Source organism: Pseudorasbora parva, chromosome 8 (genome assembly GCF_024679245.1).
Source record: "Pseudorasbora parva isolate DD20220531a chromosome 8, ASM2467924v1, whole genome shotgun sequence".
Taxonomy (NCBI): Eukaryota; Metazoa; Chordata; class Actinopteri; order Cypriniformes; family Gobionidae; genus Pseudorasbora; species Pseudorasbora parva.
Window position 1 is genome coordinate 4,158,574 of NC_090179.1, and position 15,592 is coordinate 4,174,165.

The window sequence follows — 15,592 nt, forward strand, 5'->3', positions numbered from 1 at the left end:
AGGGAGATGAACTTGTCCTAAAGTAAAGTTGAGTGTCATCAGCATAGCAGTGAAAAGAAATCCCATGCCGGTTGATGAGACGGCCAAGGGGGAGCATGTAGAGTATGAACAGGGTGGGTCCGAGCACAGAGCCTTGAGGTACACCGCAGGTGACATTGTGTGACAGGGATGTAGCTTCTCCTAACGCAACATATTCAGTTCTCCCAGTGAGATAAGAAGAAAACCAGTTGTGGACCGAGTCAGAGAGACCAATGGTGGAATGTAAACGGTGAAGGAGGATGTTATGGTCAACTGTATCGAAAGCTGCAGTTAAGTCCAGGAGGATGAGATGGGATGGGGAACCAGCATCTGCCGCCATCAAAAGATCGTTTGTGACCCTGACCAAAGCTGTTTCTGTACTGTGTCCTGAGCGGAAACCAGACTGAAATTTCTCATAAAGATGGTTATGCTCCAAATGGACCTGAAGCTGTGCAGCAACAACTTTTTCCAGCACCTTAGAGAGGTATGGGAGGTTGGAGATGGGCCTGTAGTTGTCATTAACATCTGGGTCTAAAGTAGGTTTTTTCAGAAGTGGTCTGATGATAGCAGTTTTAAGAGATGAAGGAACATGGCCAGCCTGGAGGGAATTATTAATAATCTTGGTAATGAATGGACTTAAGACACTGAGGTTAGATTTTACCAAGGCTATAGGAAAAGGATCCAGTGCACAGGTGGATGGTTTCATTTTTCTGATGATGTCCTCAACCTCGAGCTGTGTGATGATGGAGAAGCAGCAGAGATGTTGGAAGGTCCCTGGCTGTGGATCAACAGACGGGCAGGCAGAGCGGAGGTGCTAGATAGGAGCAAGTGGATGTTGTCTACTTTGTTCCTAAAAAAGGTCATGAACTTATTGCACCTCTCTTCTGTGGCTTCTGAAAAAGAGTGAGTTTGCGGTTTGAGGATGTGATTAATAGTGGAGAAAAGCTTCTTGGAGTTTCCAGGGTTATTGTTGATGATGCTACAGTAGAACTGTGACTGAGCATCTCTTAAACACCTTGCGTAGGCCTTCTGATGATCTCTATAGGCTTGCCTATGAACAGTGAGTCCTGAGAGCTTGAGACGCCTCTCAAGTACGCGCCCAACCGTCTTCATCTTCCGCAGTTCGCTGGTGTACCAGGGTGCTGAGCGCGAGAAGGTGACCATTCTAGTTATGACAGGTGCGTGAAGATCTAGAAGGCTGCTCAGAGACTTGTTGTAGAAGTCAACCGACTCAGAGACTGAGGAGAGATCAACAGAGGGGAATTGCTGAAGGTCTGTAGTTAAAGAGTCTTGGTTAATCTTTTTCAGGTTCCTGAAGCAAATTTGACGGGAATCTTTGGTAAGGGAAGAGGGGCGTGGCAGCTCCAATGAGATGGCCTGGTGGTCAGACACACCCAGATCATACACCAAGAGGTTTCTAATATGAGGAGAGTTGGAAATGACCAAGTCCAGAGTGTGCCCCCTAGAATGAGTGGGTCCATCCACATGCTGTTGGAGATTGAGGCAGTCCAATAATTGCAGAAACTCAGCTGCCAGGTGGCAGGAGGGGGTATCTACATGAATATTAAAATCTCCTAATATTAAAATGTTGGCAGAAGTAGAGCAGAGTGTTGTGAGAAAGTCATGCATCTCAGAGATAAAAACTGAATTTGTTTTTGGGGGCCGATAAATGAGCAGTATTGTCAACGAAAAAGGGGGTTTACATTTAAAAGCAAGGTATTCAAATGATGACACTGTGGGCAGAGGGAGAAAAGACAGCTCCAATGATTGTCTATGAATTACAGCTAAGCCACCACCACGACCAGTGTAGCGGGCTTTCTCCAGATAGCTGTAACCAGGAGGACAGGCATCATTAAGTGCTGCGTAAACTGCAGGCTGATGCCATGTTTCCATTAAGCACATAAGGTCTAATCTCTTATCAATGATGTGGTCTTGGATGAAAGATGACTTATTTGTGAGGGATTGTGCATTAAAAAGTTCTATTTTGAGCGTTGAGCGTAAAACACTAAAATCCACTCCACGTTTTCTGTCATGCGCTGTGCTAAAAGATCTCGCGGTGTTTCCCGTGCAATCCAGTTTAGATTGGTGAGATCTCGCGGTGATTCCCGTGTTTCCCGTGTTGCCAAAACGGAGAGCAAAACTGTTGTGATGACGCGGCAGATGTGCGACGGAGGTCCAGATGGATGGTATGGCTGATGCAGAGTTTTCAGGCTGATGATAAACTAGCCCGCGACGAGAGCCTCTATGGATGTAACGCCGTCTGCGCAGAAGTCCAAGTTCCTTAATGACCGCGATGCACGCCGGAAATGTGCGGTCGTTGAAATTTAGCAGCTGTGGGATGGAATATTTAAGCTTCATGACGGCCGCTGGAAGGTTTTGACTAGCGCTATGCATTATAGAAACACAGAGCTGGAACACTGTCAGGCACAGCGAGATGATGGTCCATACCATAGCAGAGTGTATGCGGCAACTCCCAGCAATTTCAGCAAACAGCCGATGTTAGAAGAGATAGCAGGGGTGAGTAAAAGTCTTTGAAATTAGGAGAAAAACCGTAAAAATCCGTACAAAAAAGGTTTCAGATGTATAAAAGTCCTCTCCTGTCATGAGGGAGTCCATTCAAACTGCCAACTGTCAACAGCCAACTGTCAACAGCCGAGAAAAGTTATCCGAGACGATAAGAGCCAAGCAATATGTCCCAAAATTAGCACTGACTGAATGTACTAGTTACTGACAAAAAATAAAATTAAAATAAAGTTTATAATTAACGTATATAAACTAAAATCGGGTGGAAAAGCGGCGAACAGACAACGCCAGCGTCCTCTCCCCCTCGTTGCTAGGCAACAAATATGAAGTTTGCAAGCATCCGCTTTTCGAAATCGTCATAAATAAAGTGCACCGTTAAACTTAAGTAAGGCTCCGATGTTCTGCTTGACCACATATCTGAAGTAGTAGCGTAGTATTTCACTTGTTTTAACTCCGCTTCAACACTGGCCTTGCATTTGGAATACATGAATACATCTCAGGAATGGCAACTCTTGAAAAATAACTTTGCGATGGCAGTTGGTATGTCTTATCAAGGGCCTGTATCATTTTTTGGAAGCTGGCTTTACTGACGATATTTGCGGGCGCCATATCTTTGCATAAATGATACGTGACAGCGTGGGTTATTCCTTTATGCCTTTTCAAACTTCTGTCGTATGGTGTGCAGCTCGGAAAAATGCCTGCTTTATCGATTTTTATTCCGAATGAGTTTGGGATGTACTTTGGTTCGTGTCCAGGGATTTTTTTGCCATGCATTGATCATACAGCTCTTTGTGGCGCTGCCTCAGGTGTTGAAATAGATTTGTTGAGTTACCCTGTTTTGCCGCAATGACAGATTAACAGGTCCTGCAAATTACCTGGCTCTGTGATAAATCATCACTCCTGTATCCAAAGTAATCCCATAACACAGATGTTGATATTTTTTCCTTATCCTTATATAAGTCCTTATCCTTTCCTGAACTCATCTTCCCTGTTTCTGTAGAATATCTGTCGTTATGAACGGTCGGTTCTGTTCTCGTGCTCAATTTAGGCGCGCTACATTCTGATTGGTTCAGATAGCATACTGGGAGGTTGGGGCTAGGAGCGCAGGAAAAAATCGTGCTATGAAGCGATTTAGAAATCGCACATGCTCAAATCGCGATTTTATTACGATTTCGATTAATCACACAGCCCTACTTCGTACACTGACTATGTAGTTCAGACCCTGGTTCCTTGCCTTGGGTCCCACTCTAGTGGCATCTTGTCATCGCCCTGTCGGGCTGGGGTGTGGTCTTAAGTGGTCATCCAGCCCAAGGGGAATGGGAGGGTCATCAGCACGATTTGCACACAAACTGCCTCGAGTTGATGGCTGTATATTTCCCACAGTTGAGGGGCTATCATATCCCGAGTGTGGGCGAACAACACAGCGACAGTCTCTTACATAAGTTACCTAGTCAACAGAAGCTGGACCAGGTTTTACAAAGCAGAAGGTTCTACTTCTTGCTCAGTTAGACTTCACAGATGAGGGAATAGAATTCCAATGTCTTGGAGCTGTATCAGATTTTATGAACTATAAATGGACCTCTTTGCCTCTTATCAGACAATGCAATGTTCTCTCTACTTCTGTCACCCAGCCCCACTAGGCCTGAATGCGATGGCTCATACATGGCCCAGAATGTGCCTGTATGCCTTCCCTCCAGTCGTTCTGCTCCTGGTAGTTCTAGCCGGGGTTCGCCAACAAGGGTCTTGCCTCTTATCGATAGCGTTGCGTTGGTCGAACAGAATATGGTTCTCGGAGATAGTGTCTCTCCTCAAAGGCTCGGCATGGCGATTCTGGCGAGGAAGGACCTTCTGTCTCAGGCAGAGGACACGGTGTTCCATCCCAGGTCCGACCTGTGAAACCTTCATGTTTGGCCCCTGATGGGCACCAACTGAGGGAGACTGCCCAGATAGCAAGCATGTTTGGGCCACATGTGGCTATTATCTGGCACATATGGCCCAGATATGGCATGGCTGAACAGATATGGGCCAGAATGTGACCATATTTGTTTTGCCATAACTTTAAAATCGGCGGGAAATGTTCTCTTGGTTCACAACTCATGGTATATGGCCCAGATAACAATGTACACATAAGGGCCATATGTGTTTGAGCTATGGCACAAAGTGAGAAAGGCTGACTTGTGGTAAACCTTTGGATTATATATGGAAAAACACAGGACACCTGAAATCAAGCGCAGCTGACCTCCGAGGTTTCACACCTCAGGTGCTTGCATCTCATTAGTGGAATAAATCTGACTGATACGGCACCATTTTATCATCTGCTCTCATGAGTTTTCAGTCACGCATATCTTCAGGTAAGTGAAGTTTTGGTATTTCAAAGTCTTTTTAAGGTTATTTTGTGCAGCATTATGCAATTGTTTGAGGAGAGTTTTGAATTAGCCTCAGTTGAGTGTATTTTTCATTTCAATCCCATGTGTAATGCAGCGCACAGTCACCAAACGAGTCATTGATTGATGATTTAAAACTCCGGGCTAGTTTTCTTGCGTGCGACCGTTTTTAACGCGCCTCAACTATCGTACAGTCTGACATTTATGACATATATGATCTTACAGTTTTGTTGCGGCCGCGACATATGGTAACTTTTGGGAACGCGAGTGTGTTGTGGCCATGAGATCTTTTGAGGGGAATGACATCTTTTTGTTCGCGTCTATGAGCTTAATGCGATGGTTAACACAAAAATGTATATTCTGTTATTTACTTGCCCTCGTGTTGTTCCTAAGGATTTATTGAATGTGTATATATATATATATATATATATATATATATATATATATATATATATATATATATATATATATATAAAAATATATAATCATAATTATGCAGACCTAGCTTCCAGGTTGTATTGCTATTAACATTATTTAAATGTAACTTTTTATTACAGGTGCAGTCGGTTGAAACAACGCCAGTCCCAGCAACACACTTCCAACACTGATTAGTGTCTCAATTCACCGGTGTGTGAGTGCCCGTGCTCACCACCAGAGGACACTCCAATCCGGACTGTCATTCTATCATAAACTACATTACCCATTATCCTTTGCCTGGACTCATTAGCACTCACTGTTTACACCTGTGTCTCATTATCCTGTTTTCCTCACCATATATATAATTTTGAGCATTTTCCTAGTGATGACGAAGTGAAGCTTTCTGAACCAGTGAAGCTTTCAGCACAGTTGTATCAGAAAAAGTTTCATTACTCGAAGCTTTTCAAGTCAGAGCTCAACGAGGACCTCTGCTGGTGAAAGTGAGGGAAAGCGCTGTGTCGCAAAATGTTTTGCAACCGACGCATTATCTAGAAGCAAAAAGTGAATTAATGGATTGATTAATAAATTAATGAATTAATCAATATATTATATATGACATTATATGACACAGTCTGTTCCATTGCATACTCCTAGTAACTTAAACCAATAAAGATATGATTTTGTATGTTTGTAAACAAATAAAACTCACGAATAAAGGAAGTATGCAAAATAAATGCATGCACACAAGGAAAAACACACACACTTTCACATGATTATAGAAGGATAAGCCTATACTTGTCTCTAATGTATGAAGTCATAGGCTGGTGCGGATTAAATAAATAAATAGATAAATATATGCGGCAGAACAAAAGCCAAATAAATGATCAACCATATTGGGCGAAATCAAATGAAAGTGTTCCCACATTTCAGAACGCCCTCTCTTTGCAGCTGGTTCCATAACAAACGCGCAATACAAAAAAAACGTTAAATGCAACGCATTACAACTCAACAACCCACAAGGGCACGCCCTATGTCGCGCATTTTTAAACCTTTCTGAATCAGTCACGTGGGTGTTTGTGAAACGAAGCTTCGGACGTCATTGGTCACGTGGTTTTGATAGAACGAATCAAGCATCGATGCAAAGCTTCACAGAAAATAGTTTCATTTTTTTGACACACGCTTCGGAGCTTTGGTGTCACTGTTAACATCAATACATTTTCCCTGGTTTCATGTCATTTCATTTCTTGCCTGTTTCCTGGATTACCCGTTTGCCTGTCTCTCCTGTCTTGTTTGCCTTTTTGGACTGTTTGCTTGTGTCTCCCATTTTGCCTGCTTTTGACTATGATTGTGGATTGCCCTCTTAATAAATACTGCATTTGGATCCTCCTACATTCTGTCTTAGAGAGGTTCTTTACAATTAGAGACTTTTTCTCTTGTGAAGTTGTTGTTTGTTATAATATATAATACACATAATTACACAACAACATAATACACACTTGAAATTTGGTGTAAAATTTAGTCTAGACTCTTTGAATGTTATTTATATTAATATAAATGGTTTCTGAGTGACTGTAAACATTTGTCAAAAGTAAATTATTGAATACATTTTTGTTGTTGAGTGTTTTATTTACCATGGAGTTAATAAGACTTTTATAAGTTGCATGTGGGCCACATAAGGGCCATTAGATTTTAACAAAACTCAGCCATACTAAAAGTCCATATAAGGGCCACATAAAATTGTATTGTTTGGCTCACGTTTGGTGGAGTTATGACACTGTTTTCGCTGAGCTGTGGTAAAGAAGAAGTGGGCCAGCAAACACAAACTAATCTGGGCCACATCTAAGCTGTTTATCTGGTCCAGATCTGGGCCAAAGGAAATTTGCTGACTGGGTGGGCTTTCGCCTGCAGTTGCTGAAACCATCCTAAGTGCTAGGCCTTTCTCCACTTGGAAAGTTTAAGCCAATAAATGGGGTGTCTTTAAAAGATGGTGTACGAAACATAATGTAGATCCAGTCAACTGCCAGAATGCTTCAGTTTTGAAATATGTGCAAGAAAAGTTGTCAATCAACACTTGCCCCTCCACTCTCAGGGTTATGTGGCCGCTCTTTCGGATTGCCACTCCCTGGTGGATGGGGTGCCGCTTGGCAGGCATCTTCTGCTCGCTCACTTTATTCGCAGGGCTAGGTGGTTGAGGCCTCCTGTGAGAACCAAGGTTCCTTCATGGGACTTAGCTATATTCTTCAAGGGTCTGGTTGAGACCCTTTGAACATCTACAATCAGCGTCTGACAGATTTCTGACCCTAAAGACGTTTTTTTATGGCTATAACTTTTCTAAAACTAACTGGGTATATGCAGGCTTAGTCAACTCATCCTAACTTCCTTTCTAAGGTTCCTTTTTTGAATGTACATCCTGTCACTCTTGAAACCTTCTGCCCTCCGCCGTTCACAACGCCGGAACAGGAGACTTCATAGATTGTGTCCAGTCCATGCTCTTCAGGCCTACGTCCACCGATCTAGCCAGTGCCGTAAGTAAGAGCAATTGTTTGTTTGCCATGAGGACCGTAACAGAGGTTCTGCCGCCACCAAACGATGTCTCAATGGGTCAGGGATGCTATGGCTCTTGCCTATGAGGCATGCGGTCAAGCTTCGTCTATAGGATTAAAGGGTTAGTTACCCAAAGATGAAAATGTGATGTTTATCTGCTTACCCCCAGTGCATTCAACATGTAGGTGTCTTAGTTTCTTCACTAGAACACAAATGAATATTTTTAACTCCAACCGGTGCCGTACAATGCATGTCAGTGTTTTTTTTATTTTTTATTTTTTATAAGCGCCATTATGAGAGTAAAAAACATACACATACGAATCCATATTAAACCCTGCGACTCATGATGATACATTGATGTCTTAAAACAGGAAACGATCGGCAAGAAACTGAACAGTATTTGTTTTTTTACCTCATTGCAGACAAATCTTATCTAGTGTTCCCATCCGTCAGTACTACCATCGAAGGTCAAAACCCAGTGCGATTTATATATATATATATATATATATATATATATATATATATATATATATATATATATAGATGCCCCATTAGTGCATGCGTGGATCAGTCGAATTTCATTGACGTGTTTAAACACACTTTGTCGTGATAAATGCATAAGCTTATGCATCATCTTGTTCCGCTTTCGGAACAGGGTTACAGTCAGGAAACCCCCAGTGTTTTGCACTTTTACATATTAAGCAGACGAAAATAAGAGTGAATGTGTGGATATTTTAAAGAAGAATATTTGCAAATAGTTTACTTTATAAACAATACAACTGGAACTTTTGCCGTTCCTATTTATTTTTCTTTATTTCCTTTACAATAATTGTAATCCTTTATAAATTGAATTCCTTTAAATAAACCAATAATAAACATCTCCCTTCCCCCTTATTAACAATATTGAAAACAAAAGCATCACATTTAAAAAATATTAATCATATCATATAATAAAATGTCATCATATTCAATTGTTAATACTGTAAAGCTATATTCATTTATTATGGGTTCTCATTCAATGCTTTCAGAATATTTCTATATTTTTAACATTACATTATTTTAATAGTAGCCTAGTAAATTTACTGGACAAAAAATATTTTCTTTGTCAAAATAAACAGAAAAGAGTGCAAACTTAGACTAGCATAAAAACAGGTAATTTTAGCTAAAGTATTTGTATCAATAATGTATGCCTTTTGCCCCATGCTGGTTTTACCCACTGTGGATATTTGCATTTCAATATTATTCTTTTTTTTTTTTTTTACAAAATAAACCACATTTATGATTTATCTGTTGCTTCATCAATGTTACATATATATATATATATATATATATATATATATATATATATATATATATATATATATATATATATATATATATATATAGCCCCATTGTACCCTATCCCGTGCAGCAGCAGCACATCAACACGATGAAAACAGCTGGTTTACCACAACAAGACACAAACCGCTTTTTCTTCAACGCTCGTAAGAATGTCAACACAACGCATGCAAGAAAACCAGACAGGGAGGCACACAAACCGTGCGATGACCCACAAGGTTACGTGAGGAATTTGAGAGGAGCTCTGTCGAATGCGCTGAAGCTCCAGCCGCGTTTCATTACGATTTAATCATCTTGGCGCAAGACACGGTGCAGATATGAGAAGAAGACCAGTGCACGCACGAGCTCAAATCTTTCCACATGCACGCGTTCAGTATCACGATCAGATGACTCTAACACGTGTTGTCATATCTCGCTGGCTCCAGTCCAAAATTAATCCAGGATTACACTTTAACACAGAGAGAACTCAATGACTAATAAACGCAGCTGACGGAGGTTTCAGTTGCCGAGGACTTTGTGAAAAGAAAAGCAACAGACTAAAATAAACAGAAGACACAGGCGAGATCCAAACCTAAAAATGAGGTCTAAGGGAATGTTTGTGCTTGTGTTAGTGGGCGCGTTAACTGCTTATTACGTTTATTCACCAATCCCGAATAACATAGAAGAGAGGTGGAAACTAATGCTCACTGACTCGTTCTTCAAAAGTTTAAGCCACTTGGTAAGTTTGCTTGCATTTGTATTTTAAGACTGACAAATGTCATTCTAAAGTGTAAAGTCAGCTAAACGCATGCATAATGCAATGTTACTGCCATATATATCTCATGGTGTTATTATTTTGGGCAGGGTTTATCTAAGAGTGTGATTACGCAACTAATCGCAGTTGTAACCTATTTGTTGGCTCAGTTAAGCGTTTGAGTATTTGTTTGGATTTCACAAGTGTTTGGCATGACACCACACTACATAGGACTGTGTGTGTGTGTGTGTGTGTGTGTGTGTGTGTGTGTGTGTGTGTGTGTGTGTAAATGGAGTGTGGAAGATTTACAGTTTACAGATTATGTCAATTCTTAATCCGACCATTGTAGCTTATATAGTGAGCTTTGTGGCTAATAATAGAAAGACATTATATTAGGAAATAGCAAAATAATAAATTAAAAAAGACAGCGGCTAGCAAAAGATTCTCTGTAGCCTACACTAAGTGAAAATAGCATTTTATTTACACTTTTTAAAAAAAGCAGTATTTTCTTTGCAATAAGTGCAAATAGTAGTTAGATGCTATTTCTACTTATAAATAGTGACAAACTGTTTGCACCTCTATATTATTGTACATTATTGGCAGTATAATGTAAATTATTATGTTTATTACAATTATTAAATGGATGCCGCCTTATTGGGACAATAAAGCCCTGCCTACACCAACCTCGAACCAATATACACTTCATTATTACACACACATCCATTTTTCAAATATATGCCAGCCGATCTGACATGTGATGGGAAAAAGGGAGTAGAGCGAGTTTGGCAGAAGTCGGGTTTGAACTCCGATAGATTTGCGTCAACTTTCTCGCCTTACCTGGTGTTCAAAGATCAAACATCACAGCGTTTTGCTACGGTTTCCGGGTTGAATGTCATGTTTCCTGGAAACAGTGTGCAACAGGGTTTGAGAGTTTTCTCTTGTTTGGTGGGTGTGTCAAAATGACAGCCCAATCAGCAGAAACATATAAACCGTGCGGTGTTAAAGAGACAGCTCGCACAATGGGTCCAAGTAAAGTTGTGTACAAATGTGTCCGCTGAAGCTCAGTATACGCAACTATTGAAGATATTAGAAGACATGTTTGTCTTTTCATCCTGAATGCGAGGCAAATGTTAATCACAATAATTAGGAACCACAGTTTTCACAAATCCCTTCACTCGATTGGGATGTTCTCTTTTATTCTGGACAGCAAGGCCAGTGACTGTAACATTGAGTATGTTTTGCAGTATTAAACATATACCGATTTCATCAGGCTCCGAACACTATTCAAAAATCAACACAAAGAATGGCTTTCTCAGCTGCCGTAGTTGCAACTCCTGCGTCATCAGAACAGGGTGTTTAACGCAGCACCGTTTCCGTTTCAAAAATGTTTACAACGTTTTTTTGCGGGCCTGCTCTATTGCTATTGTTGGCAATCTGGTGTGTTCCGTAATTTTGTCTGGCCCAACCAGACGTCAGTGGGCGGAGTTAGTGTATGTAGCCTCTGCCAACAAGGTGGGCTATTTATATATTTTAGCTTAAATAGACTTCAAATATGAAACTGATTGTAATATAAAACTGTGATTCAGTGAACATTTTGAATTTCAAAATGCATTTATTTTGATTACTTTCATTTACATTTTTTTACATGCACATTTTTAAATGTCTGCAGGGTAAAAATATATGATATATAAAATATATTAAAAAAAACACATGGTCATGAACAATTTCACGCAAAATAGCATTTGGGTTTTGCATGACAATTTAAATTCTGAAGTTGATAAGTGAATTTACTGAAAGGCTCTTAGAAAAATGTAACAAAGTTCATTAAATTAATTCTGATCTGTAATTTACAGCTTTGTCCCCGTTATGATGAAATCACAGGACTGGATACCAGTTGCCAAAAAGCCAAAAAATGTCAAAAAGCTCCTTTATTGTCATATGTATCAGGCATAGGAGAGAAACTTGTTATCATCGTGCCAGCTGTATGTTTCTCTGGGGCAGTGCATTTACAGTGAGCATTATATACCACTGACATAAGGATTTGTCATTCAAGGTAGCAAAATTTGCAACCTATGGTTAAAATAGAATGTATACTTGATGCGTACACATGTGTTTCACAATCCACTTCCCATATAAAGAACATTCACATCAGTCGATGATACATAACTTATGCAATGGGTTACATGTATGCATTCCTGTATGGGCAAAATGATCTCTTCCTCCCCTGTGTCTGTCATATGATAGTATGTTCATGCAGTATATGCAGTGAGGAAAATAAGTATTTGAACACCCTGCTATTTTGAAAGTTCTCCCACTTAGAAATCATGGAAGGGTCTGAAATTGTCATCGTAGGTGCATGTCCACTGTGAGAGACATAATATTTTAAAAAAATATATGATTTTTTTTAAAAACTATATTTGTATGATACAAATAAGTATTTGAACACCTGAGAAAAGAAATGTTAATATTTGGTACAATAGCCTTTGTTTGCAAGAGGTTAAACGTTTCCTGTAGTTTTTTCCTGTAGAGGGATTTTGGTTCACTCTTCCACACAGATCTTCTCTAGATCAGTCAGGTTTCTGGCCGTCGATGCCGAAACAGAGTTTGAGCTCCCTCAAAGATTCTGTATTGGGTTTAGATCTGGGGACTGGCTAGGCCATGCCAGAACCTTAATATGCTTCTTACAGAGCCACTCCTTGTTTATCCTGGCTTTGTGCTGCGGGTCAATGTCATGTTGGAAGACCCAGCCTCAACCCATATGCAATGCTCTAACTGATGGAAAGGAGGTTGTTCCCCAAAATCTTGCAATACATGGCCCCGGTCATCTTCTCCTTAATACGGTGTGGTCGCCCTGTCCCATGTGCAGAAAAACACCCCCATGCTTCACAGTAGAGATGGTGTTCTTGGGATGGTAGTCATCATTATTCTTCCTCCAAACAAGTTTAGTGGAATTATGACCAAAAAGTTCTATTTTGGTCTAATCTGACCACATGACTTTCTCCCATGACTCCTCTGGATCATCCAAATGGTCACTGGCAAACTTAAGACGGGCCTGGACTTGCTGGTTTAAGCAGGGGAACCTTCCGTGCCATGCATGATTTCAGACCATGACGTCTTAGTGTATTACCAACAGTAACCTTGGAAACGGTGGTCCCATCTCTTTTCAGGTCTTTGAGCAGCTTCTCCTGTGTAGTTCTGGGCTGATTTCTCACCTGTCCTAAGATCATTGAGACCCCACAGGGTGAGATCTTGCATGGAGCCCCAGTCCGAGGGAGATTGACAGTCATGTTTAGATTTTTCCATTTTCTAATGATTGCTCCAACAGTGGACCTTTTTTCAAAAAGCTTCTTGGCAATTTCCCCGTAGTTCTTTCCAGCCTTGTGGAGGTGTACAATTTTGTCTCTACTGTCTTTGGACAGCTCTTTGGTCTTGGCCCTGTTAGTAGTTGTATTCTTACTGATTGTATGGTGTGGACAGGTGTCTTTATGCAGCTGACAATCTCAAACAGTTGTATCTATATTAGGATAATAAATGGAGTGGAGGTGGACATTTTAAAGGCAGACTAACAGGTCTTTGAGGGTCAGAATTCTAGCTGATAGACAGCTGTTCAAATACTTATTTGCAGCTGTATCATAAAAATAAACAGTTAAAAAATTATATATTGTGATTTCTGGTTTTTATTTTAGATTATGTCTGTCACAGTGGACATGCATCTACGATGATAATTTTAGACCCCTCCGTGATTTCCAAGTGGGAGAACTTGAACAATACCATCACAAACACATTATACATCTATTTATGAATGAAATAATATTAAAATAATAAAATAATATTCAAATAATAAATTTCCAGACCACAAATTCACAGTATGGTAGGCACAAATCTTATTCCTGTTATGTTGATAATGTCTTTTTGCATCCCTGATATTACCATTTCTGTCATAATACAGTTGTAAAATATGTAAAATATGTTATTTAGCTACTTGCGCCTATCATCTCACTTTTTGACCATTAAAACTGAGTCGTGAATTCATGCTTGGCCTCCGTAAACAGTAACAAAATGTTCAGTCATCTCAGTCATTTTGGCATTGACGGGTGCAGTTAGATTGCCGATCAGCTCAGATGAGATCAGCCTTATCCATATTTAGGATAGTAGGCCTATGAGAATTTATATGAATTGCTATAACTTATCTGGTGTTACTTTTCAATCTCCCTTGCACATCTTTGAAGCCTAATCATTATTACTTAATCAGTATTTAAATTTCAAAGTTTGTTAAGACACATTTTTATTTTTTTAGATTGCTCAAAGCTGCCTTGTTTCTAACATGTTGCTGGCATGTTTTAACACTTTTTTATTTAACACAGCTTATTTAGATCATCAGTTCATTAGGATAGAGCTTTGTCAGATAAAAGAAAACATATATTATGCTGCAGTCCGCAACCATGTTCCCATTCACCATCTCAGTCTGTCTTTTAAAAATCAGCATCCTTAAAAATGCTTTGAACATCTCAGAACGTCGGTGGAGAAAGGCATATATTCATCACAATGTTGTATACATAATTAATCAGCTATATTGCTAAATCGACCCAATTTTTCATGTCAGTAGAAAGATATATCAGGGTAACCGGCGATTCTTGAGAATCCCTGCTTCAGAATATAGTAATGATATGCTAAAGCCTGCCAGCACATTGAGATGATTAGATACAAGGTGGTTTGTAGCGTCAGAAACCCCAGCGAAACTGTGTTTTTGAGACTGCATTCGGTTCACTCCCGTTTTACAGAGAAAATACTCAACCTTGGTGTTGACATCAATTTGCACATGGTTTGTCTTAAAGCATATTTAAACAGCACATAGTCATTTAAACCAGTGGTATTTTCATGAAATATATGTGGAAATTCAGGATTTTTTGAGCCCAGTGTTTCTAAGTTGTAGGTGTGTCAGTGAGAAAACATGGTGGACAAAATTTATAAATCCAGCATCTGTGGTTGATGTAATAAAACTTGCTAAGTTTAATTTACAATATGTGATAGTCTTGAATAGTTATAAATTAAAATTGTATTATAGATTCAGTTTACAACACCCCAATAAATTGAATACAAAAACAACAACAAAAAAAGATAATTCCTGATAATTCATAATTTTGCAGAAGTAGAGTTTAAAAAAAACTGTGCTGCACTTTTAGGTACATCACATTCTTGCTCTGACCAGTTATTTGAGCGCAGCTGATGTCATGATCCCAACTTTCCAACTAGTAATGAACTTCCCAGGAGGAAGTGAATGCATTATGGGCACTATGAGATCTTCGTATTTCCACACAGCAAAAACTCCAGTGTTAAATTAACTCTCCTCAGAGTTTATTTGGCTCCACACTCAAGAGTGTTAAAAGTAACTCTGAAGAAGTGTTAAAGGTAATGAGATAATTAAGAGATTAATTAAGTGATGATTGGCCATTAGTGATGACACCTGATGAAAACAAGCAGAATCACTGAAGGACAGAGTCACCATTTTTAAGTCACCATTATGGAGATCAGTGTTTGCTTTAGTTGGGCTCTTGACCCTTGGCTTTTTAACATTAGTTATTTTTTTTCTGGCTGCTTTAACTGTGTGTTTGGAACACACATTTTGGCAAAGAAA

At 39.7% G+C, this 15,592-nt stretch overlaps 1 protein-coding gene and 1 long non-coding RNA gene across 2 annotated transcripts in view; one reads left to right on the forward strand and one right to left on the reverse strand.

Annotated features, from left to right (window-relative positions):
- Positions 1-15,592, reverse strand: part of LOC137084050 (uncharacterized) — a 648,504-nt gene that overhangs the window by 69,502 nt on the left and 563,410 nt on the right. The gene's annotated exons all lie outside the window — the stretch shown is intronic.
- Positions 9,283-15,592, forward strand: part of aadac (arylacetamide deacetylase) — a 62,316-nt gene continuing 56,006 nt past the window's right edge. Inside the window, exon 1 of the mRNA XM_067449949.1 lies at positions 9,283-9,942. Within this exon, the coding sequence (XP_067306050.1) occupies positions 9,802-9,942 (141 nt within the window). The 5' untranslated portion in view covers positions 9,283-9,801. The remainder of the gene's footprint in view (positions 9,943-15,592) is intronic.